The 24528-nt window shown below is 45.7% G+C and overlaps 1 protein-coding gene across 4 annotated transcripts in view; it reads left to right on the top strand.

Annotated features, from left to right (window-relative positions):
• EFNA5 (ephrin A5) overlaps window positions 1-16685 on the top strand; it is a 289259-nt gene extending 272574 nt beyond the window's left edge. For 3 of the 4 annotated variants that reach the window (XM_019965499.2, XM_070794108.1, XM_070794109.1), the window contains exons 3-5: window positions 6278-6343; window positions 6755-6835; window positions 12136-16685. In XM_019965499.2, coding sequence (XP_019821058.1) covers window positions 6278-6343; window positions 6755-6835; window positions 12136-12257 — 269 coding nt within the window. In that variant the 3' untranslated portion in view covers window positions 12258-16685. The remainder of the gene's footprint in view (window positions 1-6277; window positions 6344-6754; window positions 6836-12135) is intronic. The other variant, XM_019965500.2, reaches the window with a different exon arrangement.
• Window positions 16686-24528: the final 7843 nt, after the last annotated feature.

The raw sequence follows: 24528 nt of genomic DNA, 5'->3' as shown, positions 1-24528 counted from the left end.
TTTTTTTTTTTGTCCCTGTTACACTTCCCTGGTGTTGAAACCAAGATTTCGCTTACAGAGTGTGCTCTACCCTTATTTTATTGTTGGAAATACCCCTCTTCCTTTTATATATATATATATAAAGAAACATCCCCAGAGCCATATCAACGTATCTAATATTTACATGATATTTTAACTTTCTCCACCTTTACTTAGTAACACTGTTTCCAGGTTTTACATCTGGGGCTTTGACCTTCAACCTGCCAGTGACACTGAGGGCTGCAGGAGAGGAACCGGGTGGGTGGAGGAGGAGTCAACGGCCGAGGTTGCTCTTAGGATGCAACCTTGATAAACCGGGAGCCGAGAGCAGGGTTTTAAGTCATGTGACTCTTAAATCTCGAAAGGTATAGGCTGGTGAGATGTACTGCCTCACAGCTGGTGATTTTGTTTTTAATATGAAAATTAGGTGTCATGCTGCTTTTTAAAACAAGGTAACCAGCTGCAAGTTGTTGCTGGGGTCTTCTTTCAAGAGGTCTAACTTTTAAGACTTTTCTGGGGGTCTGGTAACCATTTTCCAAGAAGCCATGTGGCTTTGGTTAATCTCTGTCCTATCCCCCACAACTTCTGTACCCCGCCCTCAACCCACGTACACAAGATGCATTTCACTGAGTTACTGACTTCTAAAAGACATTTTCAGTAGTACCGTTTATTAAAATGGCCTTTACTTTTTCAGCATTTACTGTGAAAAGAATATTAGTGCTTAATTCTGCCGTCACCTGTCTAATTTACATATATCTCTGTGCTGTGTTAGACCACAGGAAAACCTACGGAGGAAAAACAGCCTGTGCTAACAACTAATAGCCTATCCTTTCTTTTCACATGCACAAATTAAGAACTACTTCCTGTGGCAAACAGGATGATGGAAAACTTCATTCTTAAGCGCCGCCCCCCATACTCATTTCTTGTGGGGGGGCCAAAAGCAGCTGATTCTTTTTAAAAATAAAATTTCCTGAAGTACCTAGATGGACAGGGGACACTGAAGGGGGAATTTGGTTTTGGGAATTAAGATGTGAAGATGAATAAGGTTAGGCCAGGGGCTTCCCTGGTGGCTCAGATGGTAAAGAATCCGCCTGCAGTGCAGGAGACCTGGGCTTGATCCCTGGGTCGGGAAGATCCCCTGGAGAAGGGATACCCACTCCAGTATTCTGGCCTGGAGAATCCCATGGACAGTGGCTACAGTCCATGGGATTGCAAAGAGGAGGACAGGACTGAGCGACTAACACACATTTAGGCTGAGGAATGATAAAGCAAACGGATGAGAACTGCGTTGGACTTGAAAGTGTGAAGAGAGAATGAGCGTCTCATCTCTCTCCTGCTAAACTTTCATCAGTTCTTCCTGAAGGCGAACGTTTGTTACCGCGATTGCTTTGAGTTGCTTAAACTCTCATAATGTTTATGTTTAATCTGATAGCCTGTATAAACATAATTGACAGTTTTGACATTTGACATTTGACATGAAGAGAAATGTTAACTTATGAGTACACGTCCTTTGGTTTCCCGTGTTCTCAAGCTGCCCTTTATGTTGTATTTCTCGTGTTGGAGGAAAGGCATTCTGTGATTTAAGCGGACATCCTGTAATACCAAAGCTCTTTCAGGTCCACCCGGCAATTTGGAGCTCACCTGAGGCACCCTGCTAATTATGGAGATGGCACAGGGATGGCTGCATGAGCAAAAACAAGCTCAGCGGTGCGGGGAGGAAAATGAAAACAGTTTTCTAAACGCTGGCGTGAAAACAAATAGATGTGTCTTGTAGCGTTTGCTCAACAGCAGTTTATAATTACCTCTTCAAGGGCCTGTTTTAAGTGGACTCGTAACAGGAGCTCGAAAAGTAAACTCGTAAGGCTGTGGTGCTTCAGACGTGGCGGCAGCATCGGGGGGCGCTGCTGTGTGGGAGCCGGGAGCCCAGTGCCCCGCAGGCCTCACACGCGCATGGAAGCCGCGGGGGTGTCTGCACACAGCCCTGTGTCAGTTAGCTCGTGAGTAACGCACCACCCCCAAGGTTGTGGCTAAGGCATCATCTGTTACTCTTCAGAGTCTCTGGGTCTCTGGAATCCAGGGGCAGCTTAGCGGGGTCCTCTGGGTCTGGGCCTCTTCCGAGGTGATGGTCCCTGGAAGGCTCAGCTGCAGATGCAGTTTCTAGCTCACTCACGCGGCTGTCAGCTGGCTCTGTTCCTCGCCACCTGTAGCCCTGAGGTGCCAGTCCCTTGCACGCTCCTGGCTGGAAGTCTCCCTCTGCTCCGTGCCACTGGTGCCTTTCCAGTGAGAATCTCACAGCGTGCCACCTCGCTTCGGGAGGGGGCAGCAGTCCTAAGGAGGAGGGCGCAGCCTTTTACAGTGGAAGCGCAGAGCGGCAGCCGTCGCTTTGGCTGTGTTCAGCTCCTTAGATGCACGAACTCGGTCCAGCACTCTCCCCGGGAGGGGAACCCACAGAGCAGGCGTGCCAGGCGGTGAGCCTTGGAGCCGGGGCAGAAGTGGCCTGCCCCAAAGGTGATGCCACATCCAACCCATGGGCCCACGGTAAACTGCAATGGGAACTTTCCAAGTGTTTGCAGTGCTAGAGTCAGCCTTCGGAAGTACTGGTTTGGAGGCATTGAACCTGGTCCCCTTTAGGCATCAAGCTGGTTGCTGAGTGCTGGGCCATGCTCACCTGAGCCCCAGGAGAGCAAGCGCACAGGTTTTCAGGAATGGCTGAAGTTTGGGCTCCTGTCTGGGGTCATGGGACAGAGCGAAGATGAACAGCCCTTTATTAGCAGGATGCTCTAAACTCAGAGAACCAGAAGGTGACAGTCACTCAGCCGTGTCCAACTCTGACCCTATGGCCTATTCAGTCCATGGGGTTCTCTCCAGGCCAGGATACGGGTAGCCTATCCCTTTTCCAGAAGATCTTGCCAACCCAGGGGTAGAACCCAAGTCTCCTGCATTACAGGTGGATTCTTTACCAGCTGAGCCCCAAGGGAAGCCAGAACTGGAAGGCCCCTAGATTCTTCACTATGTGGTGTGAGGCTGGGATTGGTGCTTTGCAGATCATTGAGGTGATTGATTTATAGTTTCCATTTGACCATGGAATGGGCAGTTGTGCTGGTTTTAATGGTCCCAGTACCCCTACTCCCAGCCCGACTCCAGATGTACAATTTCAGCAGTAAACTGAATAAAGGGATATGAATTTGGGTTACGTGACAAATGTTTAAGATGAGATGAATTTCTCATTTTAATCTGACAAATTTTATTTTTAAAATCCGTATCTTTTCTTTAAATTGAAGCATAGTTGATATTACAATGTTGTGTTAGTTTCTGGTGTATAGCAAAGTGATCCGGTTTTATATATAAATGTATACATATATGTTCATTTTTATTTATAAATATATGTATCATTTATTTATATATATAAATGTTCACTCTTTTTTCTAAGGAAAGCAACATAAGAATTTACATATAAATTTTATCTAAAATAGGGTCGATTATAAAGTGATTTCTCTAGAATCACAGAAATTAATTCTACCTACCTCCTGACAAAAGCTGGGCACATTTTAAGTTTTTACTTCTATCTGTCCTCAATCTTGCTCATCATTGATCCCTAGAGACTTTTCCCTATAAATTTACTTGTGTGACTATTAGATTTTTCAATTTCTGTGGGGTTTTTTGGTGTGTGTTTTTAGTGCTTGTCTCTGCTTTTTTGTGACCAGTAATCTCATGTTACTTTGTATCTTCAAATATTACTAATAATTAACAATCACTATTTGTAAGTGGTATAAAGGCACCCTCTGTTTGTCAGCCAAGGGGTGTGGGAGTTTCTTAACCTGGAGCATGACGTGGGATAAAGCCACAGTCCCACTGTTCTTAAACCTTGAATAAAAGATTGAGTTATGCTGGTGTATGGGAAAGGGTTTTATGCATTCTGGTGTTATTTTTGTTTTGTAGTGTGGTAACTAAGGAACCCGTGTAATCCTGACTTCTCAAGGCACACCCTCTCAGGCTGGCACGAAGGGTTAACAGGTTATTTCATAGGTTCAGGGCAGAGGCTGCGCTCACATGACATGCTTCTAGTCTTGGCTCGTCAGCCCAAGGGTTGGAGTGTGATAGTCCGACTGCACCATAAGGGCTCTGTCGTGTTACCACTGTCATAGAGCTTGTCTGGTGATAGAGAGAGGTGAGGAAGTAATGAAGAGTCTGGTGGGGAAGGGCGGTCTTTATTTTAGATAAATAAGTGCATTGTGTGCTCTTAATCCGCAGACCAATGGAGCTCATCCAGTAGCTAAGGCTAATTGCTCCTCTTTGCGAACTGGTGAGAGAATTCTCCAGTTCTTGCCTGGACAGAGCTTATCATGTGTTGGTATTATTCCAATGTGCCCCAGTGATTTTTATGTCTGGACCAATGGGATTTCTCATATATACATACATACATATATATATATATATATATGTATATATATATATGAAAAACCTGTATTGACTCTAAGAAGTTCCCCCACTAAAACAAACATTTAATCTTGCCTTGAGCTCATTGTATCTTATAGTGTCATCAGTAGAATCAGCTATTGCATGTGGCAAAATCAAGTACATGAGGCTTGTAGTAAGCTCACCCCAGCTCAGAAACCAATAGATTAGCAGCGTGAATATCCGTGTGTCACTGTTTCACACCACCCCTCATGAATAAGATATAAACCATCTCAAGAACCCGCAGTTTTTCTAATGAATTGGAATCACCTAAGTGCACTGTACTTGTGACATGCACACTTGCAGTGGAGGTCCACAGGAAGGACACCATTTCCTGGACCAAACCACAGAGTGCAAATATTATACCCTAAATAACACTAGTTACTGTAAATGTCGGTGGAGGGAGTTTTTCCTACTTTGATTTAGTGAACGCCTACGGCAAAGCCAGCTGTTAGCACTTCTTAACTGCCTGTCAGAGCGAATGGGAAGACGGGGCGGGCTGAAAACGTCTCTCCTATATCTACTTTGGTCTAAGAATTAAAGAGAGTTTTCAACAGGTGTTAAAGAGCGACACTAGGGTCCCTTCCGGCTTGATGTCCTTTGGGTGGTGACTTGATCGGTTCTCCTCCAGGGTGTGGGCCTGAAGTTGCACAAGGAGATGGTGGGAAAGTCAGTCTTGAATTTTTGCCGCTTGAATCCTCTCAACTACAAAGTCAGCATGTTAATTTTCTGGGTTCCCCCTGTGAGGGAAGGCACACGGAACACAGAGGGTATTACCAAACTAACTGAGCCACGTGCGTTTGGATTGATAGCATCTGCCTTTTCTGAACAAAGGAAACACTCGAAGCAGACACACAGGGAGGGAAGGATGCAGCGCCCACTGCTGTAATCGTTGTCATTTCTAGGGTGCGTTTGTAAACATGTGTGACTGTTAAGGGTCTTACTGCCTTGGAAATCCCTTTGACATTATGCTGGATGCACTGAGGGGAGATAATCTTTCAAACACAAGGAAAGTTTACAGTCTGATTATCTTGAAAAGGAGAAGAAAGTTTCTTCCTCAAATGATTTATAACTTGAAACATGTTGTCATGTTTTGGTAAGCCCACTTTATTAATTCCATCCTTCTCTGTGGCAAGTCTTGAAAAAATGCATGTACCATTGCAACAGGGGGCTTTCTCAATAGCATATTGTACTTATAATGGCCTGATGGAAGTTGCTGGGCTCGGTTCAGTCATATAGAATGTGGAGCCAAGTTCGGAGTAAAACCTCTAATTGAATTACCTGCGAAATACTGACAGACAGGCTTTCAGGACAGACAAAGCTTTGCTTTCCCCAGCAGAACTGGGTCATGTTTAAGTTGGCCTTGTAGCTGCCGCTTATTGGTTTTTACCAGCACTTTCACCTTGGGCTCCAGGGGTTTGTGGGCCCTTTTCCTGCAGTAGAGGAAAGGGTAGCCCGGGGACTCAAGCTTTATCTTCTTGTTTTAGAGAAAACTGATGACAGAGCAAGGTAAACGGCAGAGACTTTGAAATAAGAATCCAAAGTATTTTCCTACAGATTACGAGTGTTCTTGCATGATTCTTCATCTCATGGAAGGGAAAAGATAGGCATAGGAAAGCAGCCCTTTTCTCTATCCATCAGTGTCCATCTGAGAAGTATCTCTGTTTCACCTTCTGGGAAGAATTCAGAGTACGTTCCCCTTGTTCAGGAAAGGATTTACTGTAGACACTTTGCATGTGAAAACGAAGAGTAATCTGGTCGTGTTCTCCTCCTCCCTCGCTCTCTCTCTTTGTCTCTCCCACAGCCTCTGCAATCCCAGATAACGGAAGGCGGTCCTGTCTAAAGCTCAAGGTCTTTGTGCGGCCAACAAGTAAGTTCCCGCGAATGAGCGTCTTTGAGGGTGGCTTCACTGCGCATGCTCTATTGTGTGGTCTGGTTCACGGCGGTAAAACTGTTTTTTACTGTAAATCCTGTGTGGTATCTGTTTTGTATATCAACCTCCATGTTTTAGTTTCCATCATATTTTTTCTCATCGTTGTTTTTTTTTTTCATGATGCTTTTAAGTACACAGCAGTTGCTAACTTGTTGTTTCTCAGACTGTTGTACGTGCACAGCAAATGGGAACAATTCTGGCATTTGGATACATGCCACTGATTGTAAACCAATCTCTCCGTAAATAAGAGGAAAAATTAGAAAGAAAGAAAAAAAAAAGAAAAAAGAAATGGGAGTTAAAGGGTGTCTTCACTAACATATTTGGCTGTTATCTCTATTTTTGTTATAGATAGCTGTATGAAAACTATAGGTGTTCATGATCGTGTTTTCGATGTTAACGACAAAGTAGAAAATTCATTAGAACCAGCAGGTTAGTATGCTTAGAGAATCTCTTTTAACAAGTGCATCTCTGGTGCCTCCGTACTTTTTTTCCTTCCTTCCTCCCTGCATGTTTGCATGTTGCGGTTGCCCTGCTTTTGCTCATTGCTAGCGATGCTAATGTTCCTTATTTCTACCTCATTCCTCCAGTATCTCTGTGTAATTAATGCATGTTAGACAAATTACGACTTTGCTTTTCTCTCGACGTGGGTTGGATATAATGCAGCATCCTAGGGTAGAAGCCCCATCAGAATGCTAGAGTCTCACTTCTTTGTACCATACCCTCTGAGCATGCTGGTGAATCACTGTGACTATTAATGGACCTGTTTTCGTATAATTCAAAGAAAATTTCTACTGTATGCGCTTATAAAAATTTCATATTAGATCCCAATCTTCAGATAAAAGTAATCAGACTGTTGCACAAAATAGCAACTAATTCAGCCTCTTTAGTTTTCTCTAGAAATTCACAGGCATCATTGAACTGCTCTGAAGGACTTCATTTTGTTTCGAATATTATCTGTGCTGTTGTCAATAGAAGTAGGCCCGAGAAGGATAATCACATTGCCTCCTAACACCACAAATTCACACACCCACTGCTCCCACAAATGTATCCGCAGTAGGCTGTCGCGCCAAATGTGATCCTTGATTACCGAGGCAAGACAAGTATTAAGGATAAATAAATTTTCTACTACTTTTGTCTTCCACTCACCCAAACTTTCCCGTCACTATGGAGAAAAATAAAACCCACTAAAGGAATCATTGAAGCATTTGCACTGCAGCTTATTGTGGATAATGTAAATCTGTAAACTCTCCACTTACTGGGTTATGAGTTCAACCCGGCTCTTTACTGCGTTAGATTGTGAGGTGGGGGGCGGGGAGCCCTCGAGTCTGTCTTCACTGAGACGTGCTCCTCAGACCCCTGTAACCCGCCTACCCGTGGTTGCCTTTCCTCACCCGACTTGCTCGAGGTCTTCACTCGTGTCCTTACCCATCTCCTGGGACTACCTCAAAGCTTAAGTCAAAGTCGCTCAGCGGTGTCTGACTCTTTGCGACCCCATGGACTATACAGTCCCTGGGATTCTCCAGGCCAGAATACTGGAGTGGGTAGCCTTTCCCTTCTCCAGGGGAACTTCCCGACCCAGGGATCGAACCAGGATCCCTGCAGGCGGAGTCTTTACCAACTGAGCTACCAGAGAAGCCCTCAAAGTTTGAGGACAAAATTATTTCCTCTTCCCAGAAAGGTGTAAGCCCCCTGTTACATAACAGACTTACCCCCGCCCCCAAACCCCACCACCTATTTGCAGTGGGACTTACCTTTCTGATGGCCTTGGACATGAAACAAGTTGTGACACCTGCTTTATCTTTTGAGTACTGTTGCTGGGACACACGGTCAGCGGGCCTTAGGGAAACGTACCCCGAATAGACGTGGTACCTCTGGACACACAAGAGCTTCCACGTCGTAACTGACGGGAAGAGTCGGGCTTTCTCTCCAGGCATTTCTGTTTCTCGAAGGCAGGCCTCTTGTGCAAAGGAGAGGCGTGTACAATAAGCTCTCAGAGGCCTTAGCGGCTCCCCAGGGACCCGTTAGCTGCCTTAGAAAAGTTGCAAGGAACGAGTGCTGACAGGGAGACATTTTAATTGTGTCCTGGAAATCTGGGAGCATTCCTGTGGCTTTTCAAGGTGCCAGACCCCTCCCAGGCTCGAGGCCGTGGGCCGTGGTAGGACCTGGGGGTGAGCGGAGGTCTCTTTTAAGGACTCCGGAGTCTACAGTCTTTCTTTGGTAACTGAGCTGGGTATACCCAGATCCAGGGGTGATATTTATATTTCTCAACTCCCATTCCTAAACATAGGACTCTCTTACCATTGCTTGACAGAGATGTCCACGCAGAGAACTTGATCACTGGGGCTTTGTTCACAAGTCGCGTGGAAGCTGACTGGTGGCACTGGGCATGTTACAGACATAACTTACCCTGAATTAAGTTCTTCTGATGCACACTGGTACTGTAGGCAGAGCTTTCCAGTAATCTTTTTTCGAGGTAAATCCCACTGCCCACCGACTGTTTAGAAATATAACAGATCGTATGTTTTTTTCTTTTTTATTGGTAATAAAGAGGCACACGGAGGACCATTTCGACATTGGAAATTTACCTTTGAATTCAACTAATGATAAAAGTGCAGGATCCTAAGATGCATTCATATGTGAACATATTTTACGGCCTTTGGGGGAATAGGCTGTGTTTCCATTGGGCTTTTAAATCCATAACAGCCCCCCAAATCTAAGCACTCATAGCTGATACAAGTTTGCAAACCTTGGACAGACTGTGGTCAGACCCTGTGTGTTGGGGATGGATGTGCAGGTATACATGTAGGAAAAGCTCCTTGAGGCAGTGAGGACCATATTTACGGGCATTCTGGTGAGCATCTTCACTAAAACAAACAGACAAGGTTGAGCTATGATCCCTGGCTATATGAATACAATAGCAGCCTCGCTGCTTCCCCAGGTTCCTTAGGAAGTTCAGGCTTGCAGCTCTGCCGCACGGTGCTGGATGGTTGCGTGTAGACCAGACTATGAAGCCGGCAAGGCTGCATCCGGCTGCATGCTCTCAGCAGTGCGCACTAATTCACCTGTCTTCGGAATGTGCTCCTCTGTTTGCTTGCTTGCACACTCTGCCTGCCAGTTTCCTGTCATCAGGGATACAGGATGATCTCAGGGCAGAAATACGCCACGTAACATGCTCCGAAACCTCGCCAGCGATCTCTGTGAACCACCGAAACCCTCGTGGTGTGGAATCCTGTAGCCAGGAGGCGAGACTTGATTTGGCTTCCAAAGAGAAGTGTTTTCTTCCTCCAAGCCACGTTCGCTGTTACCAGTTTTAGAATTCTCTTGTGTTTAGGTGCAGTCTCTCCTGGGCTAGGTTTTGCTTGTGACTTCCTCTTTAGAATTCTGAAATTTGCTCAGACTTAACCCAAATGACAGCCTGGCTTTCATCTTGCTTCTTGGAGGCCATGGGATCACCCAGCACCGAGGCCCTGTTTAATCACAGGTTGCTCGTAGAATCCCAAGCCAGGACTAGTGTGTTACGGTGAGAAGAGACAAGCCCTGATGCCCTAAGGGGACTGAAGTTTTTTTTTTTTTTTTCCCCCTTCGAGGCCAAGATGGTACTTTACTGGTTGATGGCTTAGAAAAAGATTAGGCTTGAAAGGCACATTTGGCCTTGTGGCTCCTTTCATGTGAGAAACCAAAGTTTTCCTCTCAAAGTCTGCAAGGGTCAGTCCCCTGTCTGTGCCGTGGGGGCTGAGAGCATGGCCAGCCCTCGCTGAGCTCCCTGACCCGGTGGGGATGGTGGGCCCCCTTCAAGCTCACTGAGCGTCTTCCTGTTACTTGGGTCCCTTTCATCAGTGCACAACCCAATTTTACAAGGAAGAGGATTGGGTAGTAGGTTAGTGAAAATAAGACGGAGAGGAACCCAATGGCTGATGTAATTTCAGGTGTATCAGGACGAGTGGTATTTCAGAATGAACCCTTAGAATCCTCAGGGCTTATGGCTCTTTCATAGTTAAGCCCGAAGTCCTCTGTTATTCCGAATAACAACGGATTGGCGCTCTTACAACAGCGATTTGGATTTTCTTTTTAGGGCTATCCAAGGGCATTTATACCTACCTCCTAACTCCAGATTTAGTGCATCTGCAAGGCTAAGAGCAGGGCAGAGAGTCTAAAGTCTTTGACTACATCACGCAGGGGCTTTCTCTTCCCCTCTGCATCCATTTAACTCCCCATTCTTGCTTCCTAACCTTTTCTAGTCTCAGCTAGTAGGTATTCCACGCAGCTTTAAAGGCTCAGGTCCAGGAGAGGAGGGCAAATCTGACACAAGGATGCAGCATTTTCTACACGTGGGGACAGGCTAACATGATAAGAGCAGAAGCCTCAGTGCTGAGAAGACACGTTCCTAAGTTGGTAGAGGGAGAGAAAGTAACCAACAGAGACAGCCCACGAGCACCCAGCTCAGGTAGAAGCCAGCCTGAGCCTAAAAGGCGGTCGCTTTAAGACAAATAACAAGGGGGTGTGCTCTCCCTGGTAAAGAAGAGGCATGTGACATGATGTGAAAACAGAGATGTATTTAAGAGAGTGACTCCATCGAGGGATTGGAGCTGGGGTTTAGGGATGATCCTTTGAGGTGTGCAGAGTTGGGAACCACCAGGAGAGTCTCACTTGTTGCCATTCCCTCTGACCGACCACTGAGTGAACCCACCCTGCCAATCCCTAAGCTCCGACAAGAAGCCCCACAGATGCTAAAATGAAATCTACCAGAGAACCCCACTGGTGGCCCCAGTGGAGTTCAGGGATCACGGCCAGGTGGAAGGAAGGAGGCGGACAACATGAGAGCCTAGTGAGGTCCACGTTTGGGTGCTAATTGCTGCAGAGTTCCTGTCTCCTAGTTAAGTCTGTTAATCATGCCGCTCTGGAAGGCTGTCCAGAGTTGGAGGCAGTCTTCCAGAACACTTGATGGCTAAATAAAAGAAGCTTACTTCACTTAATCCATTTTATTTAGGGGAAAATTTGCATCCACGTTGATGATTTATGTGCCCAGCTTCAGCCTGATAAAAATAGTCAAGTTCAAGTCATTTAATCCTGAAGATACAGGGTCTGTAATAGAAATAGCACCATAATTGATTCCTAATGGTAGGCAAGCCAGCGGGCACCGATTTATTTAGGCTCGGAGAGCATCACATATCGTTGAGTTAAAATGCTCCTTTATCATTTAATTCTTCATCTTTGAAAATGCATCTAGACGTCAGCAACCAGGCATTCAACACTAATCCTATGAAACCGCTAAAAAGAGGGAAAGGGGCATCCCGCTCCGGTTAACCACTAATATGCCAGCATTAACTGCGTCCCGCCACGCCCGCCCCCGCGCGGTTACTTGCTTCTCCCTGGCTTCTTGGGTTTAGAAGGCCCGCTCAGACGTCAGGTTTGCGCATGGTGTGTTTGACTGCCAGCGGATCAAAGCAGCTCACGGGCCAGAGGTTACAGCGCATGCACATTTTTCTCCGCCTCAGTTTTTAAGGAAACCGTTCATGTTGCCGAGAAAGTCCAATTTTCTCTGCCTCTCCTTTTGTTTGCTGTAAATGATGAGTGATTATGCAGACATGAAAGTCAATGGTGGCACAAGGTTCATTACCCTACTTTGCAGAGGGTGGCGAGGTCTGCGAACAGCAGGCTGCTGCTGCAAGAGAGAGAGAGTTATTAAGGATGTGAAATCTCACTGGAACGTGTGCTTTCTGTTTGAACAGATGACACCGTCCATGAGTCAGCCGAGCCCTCCCGCGGCGAGAACGCGGCACAAACACCCAGGATACCCAGCCGCCTTTTGGCGATCCTGCTGTTCCTCCTGGCCATGCTTTTGACGTTATAGCACAGTCTCCTCTCGTCGCCTGTCACCGAGAACATCGGGGTCTTGGAACGCCAGAGATCCACCTAACTGCTCATCCTAAGAAGGGACTTGATATTGGTTTTTTTCTTGGCAGATGTCAGATTTTTGTTTTGTTTTGTTTTCTTTCTTTCAGCCTGAATTCTAAGCAACAACTCGGGGCTTGCGGGGGTGGTGGTGGTGGTGTGCTAAAGTAGTTCCTGCCTCCCTCACCCCCACCCCCGCCCTGGCCGCGGCCCCGGCCCCTGCCCTCTCTCACCCTCTTCCAAATTACACGGACTCCAGACGAACATGCCAGATTGTCGGAGGGACGCCAGTGGGCGTCCGCGCCTGTGCGTTCTCCTGCGAGCACTCCCCTCCGCCGGCCCGCTGTCCGCGCTGCGCGGACCCGAAGGACAGCGGCAGAGGCCGCCGCGGGTGGGGAGGCCCGGGGGGTGTTCCCCTGGCCCAAGATGTTCATGCCTTCTCATTCGGGACTGTACGCCGTGTTAGCGTGTCGAGTCCAGAGGGGAGGTATTAAGGACAGAGATCAGGTTACACCGTTTCCTCTAGGAGCGCGCACACGCACAGGCTTCGCAAAGGTTGAGACACTGGTGTTTTTGTTTTTGGTTTTTTCCTTTACAGATGACTGTCTTAAACCATCCTTGGCAGCGAAGCTTGTGCTCCGTAAAAGAAGCCTTTGGTCTGGGAGGCGGGTCGGGGCCGGAATGCTAGCACAGAGCCAGCGCGAAAGCAGAAAGCTAGGCTGGGTGGGGGACATGTGCGTGTGATGAGTGCCTCTAATTTTTTTGGTGACTGGGCAATGCACACCAGATGATTTTGTGTTGTTTTTTTTTTTTTTTTCCTTTGAATACAGATCACCATGGTGCTACAACCTTTTTTTTTTTTTTTTTTTTTAAAGAACCTGAAAGAGGCATTTTTACGAATAAAGTGACCTTCCCCGAGGCTGAGAAGCCAGGGTCGATGAGTATATTACCGAATAGCTTTGGATACTCCTCTGGGGGACCACGTGTACCAAGGAGAGGCTGTCAGGGGCCAGAGGGGACGGAATTTGGCTTTGCTGGAGCGCCAGTGTGGTGTGGCCTTCCCCCGACTCCCACCCCAGTGCCCAGGGCTCGGCACTCCACGACTCCAGGGGCTCCGACGCACACCCCTGCTCCCGGGAGAGTCAGTCTGTACTACTTGGGAGGGCTAAAGGGAAATTTGGAATAAAGATTCCAAACTGTGGAAAGAGAAAATTCAAGAGTTGATTTTATATCCTTTCCCTTTCTGACACAGCCTGAAGCCTAGGGGGAACATGTGTTTATCTGTGGGAGATAAACAGGATGGAGTCCCAAAGACTTTAACAAAATATTTTTTTAAAAATCCACTAGAATAGAAAATACATTATTTAGATATACTTTATGCTGAGAGTGAGTATATATGCTTGTCCTATTTAAACTTGTGAGAAAAAAAAGTGGTATCCCTTGATACATTTAGAAATATGGGGGGTTATCTTGTTTCATTGTCGGGGTGGGGTGAGAGGATAGTAAATGGGCCAACCGGGATGTTACCAGGAAATGCAAGCCTTGGGGGTTTCTACTGCAGAGGGTGTCACGAACTTTGAACTCCAAAAGCTGAGACAGGGAAAAGTGTCAGATACATGGAAAAGAAATCAAGCCTTTTTTTTTTTTTTGCTATGGCAGGACACGTCAATAGAAACCATGCCTTTCAAAACAAAACCAATAAAATGCAAGGATCATATAAGATGTGAAAAATTGGAAGCATTCCAGCACAATAAGGATTTTTAAAAATTTTTTTGTTTTTAATGTACATGTTAAAAAAAAGGGGGGGTCGTATTATGGACAGACTTTATGAATGGGAATTTGCTAAAGAACTGTGCGTAGTTCTCAATTAGAGAAATATGTGAATGAAAGGCAGCTGTAAAGGTACGGCACCCTGGAGAGTTGTACATACATTGGAATGTACTCTGGGCTCACCCGATCCATTTGGAGCAGATGTTCAGGCTCGGTCTGCTCACACGTGGAACCGTGTGAGTAGGACTTGGAACCGTGTGATTGCAGTTGCCAGCCTGGCAGATGGAATCAGTCCTGTTCCCCCAGACACCAGGAACGTCTCTGGAGTGGCAGAGTCTTATCACAGAGAGCAGCCACCATTTCACTGAAACAAAAGTTCACAGCATTGGATTATTATTATTATTTTTGCATTAACTATTTATATACTCGGAACTCTCAGTAATACTCAGTAATATTTCTTTTCTTATTAATAGTTACAGGCTTGTTGGTCCGGTGGGATTTGGGTAAGGGGGAACAAAAAAAGATACCTTCTAAAATGGATCAATAGTCAGAACCAAGATTATACTGCATGTTGTATAACTGCAAGGAAATCAAATGATCCTGTAATGATTCCAGTTTAGTCATAACTACATTAGCAGTGCTAATTTCATTTTAGAAATGGTGACTTGTGTGGTTTTTCTAGCATTTGTCTCTAACAAATGATGAAATAATTACTCATGGCCCTCTCTGCCATTGTCTTTCATTTTTCACAGTGAAATTAGACCCCTTTACTTCACCATTGTGCCATGACAAATTAAATGTAAAAGGAAAAAAAAAAGAAAAGCAAGACTATCCACACCAGTAGAAAACGTGCTTCTCTACCTATAAGTGACGTAATTGTAGGTAGCGCTTGCCATTGAGTTTTCAGGATGATTGGTATCAGACAGTTTTCATTTTGTCCAAAAAGTGCTGGTGGCCTTTTGTGATGATGTTACAACCCTCAGGGGCTTTAGGAGGATGTCGACGCAACTTTGTAGCAGCTTTTAATTTCAAAACCAATTCAGAATCTGAAGGGCAGCTTTCGCTGCCTCTCAGCCCCAGTTAGTCAAACCCCAGCGACCTTTGCCCCTGGTTGCCAAGGGCTTTGCAGCGAGAAGCAGGGAAATAAGGATCTGTCTGTTTAGTGGATACCGTGTATCCTTTAATAGACCAGGTAACAGTCCGTGTTAGTTTAGACTATTGTTTTGTACTGTACTTTCTTGGGTGGCAGAAGAAAGAAAAGTTAAACGTTAAAAAAGAAAAAAAAAAAAAAAAACTGCGTTCTTTAAATTCTGTATTATTAGCAACCTCTGTTGTATATAGTGTTTGATAATAAAGTATTAATTTGATTCTTATGTCTTTTGTAAGTGAGAACAATAGTCTTTCAGGATACAAAACATGCATTGAGGCTTTGAAACATCCAATGTATACGTGGCTAAGAAGAGTCACAAGCGGCCTGAGACACTGCTCCATACAGGACTCACGTGTGGTCATCGCCCTCCCGATCTTAAGACTCCACCATCTTGGGACCTGGAACAACATGACTTTTTTGATCAGTAGTTTGTCCTCAAAGTTTTCAAGGTCTGATGCTGGAGCCCTGTGGTGTTTCCCGCCCCCCACCCCAGCATGTTGGTCTGAAAAGGTTTAGGGAATTCAGTCACGGTTCTGTACTTTGCCTCAGTTTCCTATTTGTGGGGGGAGGTTTTCATAGATGACTGTTTTCATTTTCCTCCAGGAAGAGGCTTGTCACTGTCACATGCAGCCGAAGCATGGCAGAGATTGCAAACCCGCTCCCTTGAAAAGGTCAGCTGGGGGCTCTTCCTCTCTGCGTCACCGGCCAAGGCAGAGCCGCACACAACCTGCGGGTTTTCAGGGACTTTGTTTTTCTCTGGTGCCTTAGCCACGGCAGCAGCCATTTTTATTAGTTTACCCAAAATTTAAAAACAGAAAGCAGTTTAAACTTCTTCCCTCCATTCATTGCTCCCAGAGCTGTGATCGCTGATTTTTTTTTTCTTTTGGAAACCACCTCCACGAAAACCCTCGTTTGCCGACAACCCCCTTTTATTTCTTATCTTTATTTTATGTTTCGTCTCTTGCCTTCCTCCCGCGTTTTGCATTCGCGCAGAACCGTGAATGGGCAGGTCCGTCTCTGGTTTGGCATCACTGAGTTTTTCCCATGCGTCTGCCCCAGAGCTGCTCGGATGTCAGACAAATCTCCCTACAATGGGCTTGCCCCCATTGTCTGTACAGTGTAATAGATGCTGGCATGTTGGAGGTTACCATGAGTCAAAATCCGCTTTCCATGCTTTACTCTTGACACCCCATTGAAGCCCCTCATTGTGTGTGCGTCTGGGTGTGAAGTCCAGCTCCGTGTGGTCCTGTGCTTGTACTGCCCGCTTTGCAGTTCCTTTGCACTTACTCATCGAGTGCTGTTTTGAAATGCTGACATTATATAAACGTAAAAGAAAATGTAAAAAAAAAAAAAAGAAAAAAAAACAATACAAAACACACACAGACAAACCCATAAGATCTGTATTTGTATATACACGTGTCCGTACAAGTATACCTAAATAAAAGTTAAAGATTTTCATCATTTTAATTGGAGCCCTCCTTCTACTTCTTTGTTCCTTGAATGACGCCTTTATTTCAGGGGCTACTTGCACTCTGCTGAATTTTTTCAAAATCCTTGTGGATAGAAAAGATAATACAACATGCACAAGAGAAGGCCTGAGAAGGTCAAAGAATGCAGGGTTCCAAATGGCCAAGTGTCTAGGCACATTCCAGTTATTCTGATGAGAAAACGGTGAGACTTCAGCCTTGTCTTAGTATGTGAGCCTTAAAATAGCTGCTATGACAAGCCCTGCATCCTAAAAACTGTTCAGTGCAAAAGCTAAATACAAACTTGTGTTCTTTTACTTTGCACCTGTTTTTTTTCACCTCATCAAGAAAAAGACAAAAATAATCATCTTACAGCAAGTATCTGATACTTCCAAAAGAGAGAATTGCAGGAGTAATAGTAATAATCACCTCTGTATAATCCTAAGCCACAATTCTCACTACCAAGGAGAAGTAACTTAACCACCATGTGACCCTGGGCAAGTCACACAGCCTCCTTGTTTCCTTATATAGTAGATTTGTAGAAATGATCTGCTTAATTTTTAAAATATTGCCCTTGCTGGACACTGCCAAGCCCATTCTGCCTCAGACTGATAATGAGTCTTTTGTCTTTGACGATGACATTGCTATAAGCACCATCTGAGAATTTCAGCTGTAGAGGGGAGAAAGCATCAAATGTCTGACATAATGGACAACCTAATGCATTTCAAGACTTGGCTTTAATTATACCATGTTAACATTAAACTCATCGAAAGCTTTTTATTATACCTAATTATTTGACAGGGCACTAAACACTAATTATAACTTACAGTAACCTTTTTTGCTAATGAAGAATGACAGTGTTATAGAATGAGGAACAACTCATTAAAAAAAAAAAAAAAAAAAAACAGAAACAAAGATGCACTGGACTACCTGTGTGATATTTTCAAACCAGAACAGCATTACGTGGTCATTATCATCATCGCCATCATCATCAAAAGCATTGAAGTGATCATGACATTGTGCTCAGCGCTGTGCAGAATGACATTAATGTTTACAACCTGTACTTGTAAAGTTTACAGCGTAAGGCAGACATTATGTGTCAACGTAACACAGTGATGATTTATAGAAAAGATAAAAAAAGTCAAGCATTTTTATTCTGCCTGAACGAGAGGGGAGATAGATATTTTTATAAAATAAAAATGAGAGGAGAAAAAAATTAGACTAGGAAGCTTAAAGGAAATTATACATATAGTCAAAATGGGGTTAAGAGTGTCTTACAAAAGTAGAAAACCTTGGTGAGTTGCACAACATTGTGGGCTTAACAAGGACAGTGTAATGTGCAAGGAGTAAATTATCACAGCTACAAAGGTGACTCTGGAGAGGAGAAAACCTAAGTATCTCTGACGCAAACCATGAGGAGCCTGGTCCAGAGAAATCACTATGGTGCCCCAAGAACGTAGGGAAAGTGATGAAGACAATTTCGGGTTCTGCTTTAGAGAATAATCATAGGTGTGTTCCAGGAGCCAAGACTGTATCTACATTGAATTGTGAGCTGCCCAGGAGTTCAGCCAAGATGATGCCTAAGATTTCTCAGATTAGGCCAAAGGGATAAAGTAGACAGACCATCCAAAAGTGGGATCTAAGCTCCTTTGAAAGTGACTGCGAGTCCCTGATTAAAGAGGCCAGTTCCTGATAGATAGTGCTGCACACACAAGAGGGAAGCAGGCAGGATCAGAGACAGGACATGAGCGGTGTGGCAAGGACCACACTTTGTTAGAGAAGCATGTGGAATGCTCGAGTCTCCTGAGCTGTCACACAAAAAGAATCAAAGGAGACCGTGTGGCGGGTGAGGCACACACGTGTGTTTGAATCTCGTGTCCCGGGGATGATGATCGGAGTCTTTCATCTCGTTACAGGAACGTGTACAACCTAGGTGCCATTAAGGGAGACCGAAATAACTTGATTAACTGCTCACTCACCATTCTAACAGTTTCTTAGGAACTGTTGGCGAAACGGTTTCTTGGAGATTGTTTGCAAAGCTTCGTTTCATATTCTGCTGATAACATAAACATACTTCAGGAAAGTGCTGGCAGAAATGCTGTGAAAAGCATGATGATTTCTGTACGGTCCCTCTGGAAAACAAGCGCTTCTGAAAATGATTATAAATAACTAATCAGGCCTATATTCTCTGTCAGTTTTTAGTTTGATATGTGCTGCTATATTAGTCAAGTCGTTCAGCAGTTAAATACATATGTGCCTATTTTAAAGATGGAGTTGTAAGTATCGATGGACCCTGTTACCAGCAAATGTGCAATAATTATGTGTCCTTTTTAAATACGGATGATGAATGAATGTATTTTGTTTTAAGGCAAGAAATTGCATTGCCCAAGGAATTGGTCAAGGGTGCCATGGTGCTTTGGGGGAGATGATTAGCCAAACCACTCTTAAAAAAAAATAGTATCTAAGTAAAAACTGAGCTTGGTATACAAATGCTGCTCCTAGGCAAGTTCCCTCTTCTCCCTTCCCTTTTCCGAACAGAAGGCAGCTTCTAAGCCCTTTCTACACGATTTCCGGAGCAGCAGAAGACAGGGGCGGACTCAAAGTCCGCACGTACATCCCAACGTAACGACCCTTCTGACGTTTCCCGTCAGAGATCACCATACTGTCTTCCTAAGAACCTCAGCACATGCTCAGATTAAAACACAAATCTGCATTAAAAAAAAATCACCCCAGTTCCATTCTAAGTGTCCCGTGAATTCTGCCATCTTACTCCCAGCAATGGCATTGGTTAGGGTTCACCCTGAAGGAAGGTCAAATAAAAAGAACTTTCAGTTCCTCCTCCTGATGTCTGCTTTTTGACTCAGTTTAATTCCTAAATGTGGGGGTTTCCGGAGTAAAAAGAAACCATTTTAGTAACAGCACCCCTACCACAACACCCTGGGACGAGGATGCCGGCATCAGAGCCGTAGTGTGGCCACGGCAGGACCTGACAGTGTGGGGTAAAAACCCTGATGCTGTCAGTCAGGGTTAATCCAGAAAAATCCAATCTAGTGGGTGGCTCTCTGAGTCAATAGTGTGCTTTGAAATATCCTGGATTTTTAGTCCTGCTTATTCAAGCAAGAACTTCATGTCACTTGGTAACACATGGATGCCTGTCGATTTTGACAAGAACACAAAGAGAAGGACTCCCCACCCCCATGGGGTGGGGGGTGGAAAAAAAAAAAAAAAAACCTCTCAAAGAGATTACAGCGGTAAAACAGAACAAAATATTTCTGCATGCCGTTTTGTTCACAAGTCCAGGGGTTCCCTCCGTCTGCATATATCATCTGAGATGCAGGTCGCCAAAGTCATTTTCTTGCATCACAGCCATGGAACAAGTCACTAAAATAAGAGAAGAAACCTGTTTCTTCCTGCACCCTTCTTAGAAAGCGCATTTATCGCCATCCCAGCAGCCTCTCCTTTTCCGTGTTCAGAGCTCATTCTGTTGGGCCAGCACCCCTGATTTGTGTAGCAGCGAGAATGGGACACACGACATTTCTGAAACCTGCTCTGCTTCCCCAGATCTGGACACATTTTCTGCAGTAGACAGAACAAGATCTGTGTCTCCTTTTATTCTTTCCTAAAGACGGTGTGCCAGCCAACAAGCTGACTCCATTTATTTCTCCTGCGGGGAGTCAGCGTGTTCCTTCTCCTGGAAGATGCAGGTACTTAAAATAGTAATAGGCTTGGTGGTTTATTGAGAGGATTTCATCCCAAGATCTTACGGGCATGAAGAATAAAACATAAACTAATGGCTCTTTCCAACAAGCTTGGGGAGAATTAACTGGAAAGGAGGACAGTCACCCTTCTTCCCTGGAGACGTGAGGAGGAAGCGCCTTAAGGCGGGTCGCCCAGGGAAAGAACTGGAGCCAAGCTGATCCGAAATTTGGACGGAGGCCTCCAGTCTGTTAGTCTTCATTCCTAGGAACGTGATTAAGAGCTCCGGCTGAAGGAAAACAAATGACATGCTTATCCTGTCTTGGAGAAGTTTCGAGCGCAGTGCAGTTGGGAGAGGGGCACCAGGCACCTTCCCCAAAACCCTCTTGTCCATCAGTCGCTGTTTTATTAGAAACGTGGACTTTACAAACAACACATTAACTCCGTGATTTCTCAAGATAGCCCCAGTTTCTGTGCCTAGCCAAACCTATCTAAAAATTAGGCAGAATTTAGGAGAGGAATAACGTGTATCGTCTCTTCTTTCATTAAATTTCCCTTGCCCTGTAGACGCATGCTCACGCTTGTAGACTTTTTTTTCTAATTTTATGTATTCACAGCACTTTTTTTCTTGACACCATCTACTCTCAGCAGTGTAAGGACACGGAGGGTCACTTGAGATATATTTAAACTTCAGTCTGATAACATCTAAGGCCATAGGGCAGACACATAGTGCTTAGAAGAAATCCTGCTGGGGCCGGCCGGCCAGGCCCCGGGGTGTTCACAGATCTGACCGCAGTGTAGACAGTTCCCCCGAGCCCAGCTGTAGAGGAAAAGGGCCCGCACTGGCTGGGAGACTCACTCGGCACTGGGAATCCCGGGCTCTTTTGCTCAACGCAGCTGACTCTCCCACCCACAGAGTTTCACAAGTTCGGGAGCCGTCCTGACGTCCGTGTTCAGGCCCACAGCCTCCTTGATCAGTCGAGCTGGCTAAGGAGGAGGATGTGGAGCAAGAGGACGGGAGGATTTGGGTCTGGACTCCGAAGGCCTCGCTAGCCAGGGCACAGGGATGCGCAGAGATGCCAAAATTCACGTTGGTCTGGGACTTCCTTGAACGCGCCCTCCAAGTTCACCTTTCCCTGGACTTCACTGGTGCAAATTACCAGCCCTCAACTTACTCCTACTTCACAGTCGAAGTCACGCTGAATCAGAGTGCCCTGCATGCCGTGCGGGTCCTGCCCTTCCCTGGCCCCTGTCAGGATTCAACAAAGCAAGTTAATCTCCCTGGTAAGTGACAGCTCTGCCCCTTGTAACTGGCACGGAATCAATTTTTAAACTTGATTTGAGAAGTGAGAAGAATTCGGTACCAGCTTGTGGCTTCATTAGCAAGCTGAATCAGTTTCAGCTGGAATCTGTTTGGCTGTCCTCGTCTCTTAGTTCTACTTTTTTTTTTTCTTTTCTTCCTTTTATCATCGATCCTGTGCACAGATTTATCAGCTACTCTGTCTACTGAGGACACCAGGCTCCTGTTGTTCATAACAGCCACACCTATCCCATTGCTCTGGGCCAAACTTTGACAGCTCCATGGAGAGAAGGAGGGGGAAGTAGTGTATTTCCACAGAAACTGCCCCCAACTCCCCAGAATGCCCTGGGGAAGCACAAGAGACAGCGGAAAAGGAGTCAGCAGGAAGCCAAGTTACCATGTGCAGTGGGGGGCAGGCAGCCTTTCAGGAGCAGCCCCCGTCCTGCACCGTGCCCCCGCCCCGCCCCCAAGTACCAGGAAATGTTTCTCATTCAAGCAATATGGGGCGATTCAAGAACCTACCTCAAAGGAACAGACACTCATCGTTTCGGTGGGCGATTTGCAAAAAGGAAGATTGATTTTCCACTCACCGCAATTATTTCCTCTGCTTCTAATCCCGTTCTCTGCCCTGATCAAGTTGATGGATATATAGGCAGGAGCAACTGGAAGATAATTATGTGATGGGAGGCCACGCCCAGACAGCAAGAAGCCTTTGTCCAGCAAAATCCTGGTCCTGGATGTCGGTGCTGCTGGATGTGGTCCCGGAATCTCGGTGCCGTTGTCAACTGGAGACCCTCCCACGGTGAAATCTGCAGGGGGTGCTGGGGCACAGCATGCCTGCCGTCCTGGCCAGGGGGTCTCCCACCCGACTCCCACCCCAGCATCTGTCCACGGCCGTGCAGAGCACGCCGTGCGGTGGGCGTTCACGTGAGGCTCTCACGCTTCCCTCTAAAGAAATAGGCCCAGACATCCTTGGGACCAGAATACAGATTGATACTCCTCAGAACAATTGGCTCCGGTGGAAGCTGGTGGGGATTATTCTGGTCTCCCATGAAAAGTGACTCCGGGGAACCAGATAGCATAGCTGGAATCCCAGCAAGTGTCTCATCTTAAAATGAGATTTAGCCTAGTTACAAACTGCATGTTCGTGTCCCTCCAAAAGTCATGTGTTGACACCCTAGTTCCCAAGGAGATGATGTTTGGACAGAGGTCCTCTGCTGGGGGTTGGTGATCAGGTCATGAGGGTGGAGTCCTCATGCTGAGATTAGTGTCTTTATAAGAAGAGACTTTATAAGAAGAAGATTGCAGGTGGGAGGAGAAGGGGACGGCAGAGGATGAGATGGTTGGATGGCATCAGCGACTCGATGGACATGAGTTTGGGTAAACTCTGGGAGTTGGTGATGGACAGGGAGGCCTGGTGTGCTGCAGTCCGTGGGGTCGCAAAGAGTCGGACACGACTGAGCGGCTGAACTGACTGGCCTGAAGAAGAGACAGAAGAGAGCTGGCTTCTCTCCGCTCTCCCCCGGAGCAGCCGCAGCAGGGCAGCGTCTGCACAGCAGAAGGCCCTCAGCAGAACGTGGCGGTGCAGTGCCTCCATCTCCGACTTCTCAGCCTGCAGCTGCGAGAAATAGGTTTCTATTGTTTAAGTGACCCAGCCTATAGTACTTGTCACAGCAGCCCAAGCGGACTAAGATAGACTTCACATCCCAGAATACTATAAAATGGTGGGCTCCGCCACCATGGCTTGATTTTTATAGATGAAGAAAAAAGCTCTACTGGAAAGGACGGAGGAAAAGTAAGATAACCCATGCCTTAGAATGCAGAATTCCCCGCTGCGGGCAAATTAGTGCTACTGAGTCACAGGCAGACTGCAGCTTATTTCACTGCACCTAAAACGAGCCCAGGAAAGAAGGCAAAGCTTCGCTTAATCACTTAGCTACACTTCATGGAGCACCTCATATACGTCAGCACCTGTGCTAAGCTCTGCGTGTGTTTTTTAAGAGGCGTCCGAGTGGCTTCGCCCAGGAGCTTGTCACATCCACAGTCTCTCCTACAGAAAAGAAAGGAGACTGTCCTCAGTCTTGAGCGTCCATGGTCCTGGCTGATCAGACCACAAGGGGACAGGGGCAGCCAGTTCAAAGGCTAGTCGGTGTGCTACACGTGTCCTGGCAGGAAGAACATCTCTGTCCTTACTTGCTACTTAGTAATTACCCAGGACAATTAGCAGGGCCCTCTTGAGAGGGAATATAAATAGAATGAGTCAGGATAGAAGGCGATAAACAAAAAAGGGAGTAGGTCTACAGAAAACATTTTGGCCACATTTCTTCTAGCGGAGCCCTAGCTTTCACCTTGCTCAGCTCCATAGAACCGCTTCCTTCAACCCAGAACCTCTTCTGAGTCCCAGTCCCTGTAATGCCTGGTCATTAACTGGCTTCTATTTTGAAATTTCCGTGAGATTCTGACGCTACTATTGGCACAGGCATCCTTAAGCCCTCATTATGTGAGCTAGCCTGAGTGAATCACAGTTCCTTGCAAGCAAAACAGTCTATTAAACAAATATGATAGGATAAGAGGGCTATGAAGAAACTGCAATGGAAGCACAGAGGGAGTAATTAACACTGCTAGAATTTTCAAAACCAGATTTTGAATATCAATGTTAGAGCACTGAGGAAATTTGCTGGATTTCAAAGGTCACCGTATATAAACTGACACAACAAATTATATAAAATGACACACTTGATTTTCTTGAAGATTCGGACTTTTTTTTTCTTTTTGATGGGGCGAAATAGAAAAAAAAAAAAGTGAAAAGAGCCTCTTCTGTCTGCTGATAACCTGTATCAGTTGGCAC

Source organism: Bos indicus, chromosome 7 (genome assembly GCF_029378745.1).
Source record: "Bos indicus isolate NIAB-ARS_2022 breed Sahiwal x Tharparkar chromosome 7, NIAB-ARS_B.indTharparkar_mat_pri_1.0, whole genome shotgun sequence".
NCBI lineage: Eukaryota > Metazoa > Chordata > Mammalia > Artiodactyla > Bovidae > Bos > Bos indicus.
This window is presented reverse-complemented; position numbering and strand designations above follow the sequence as displayed.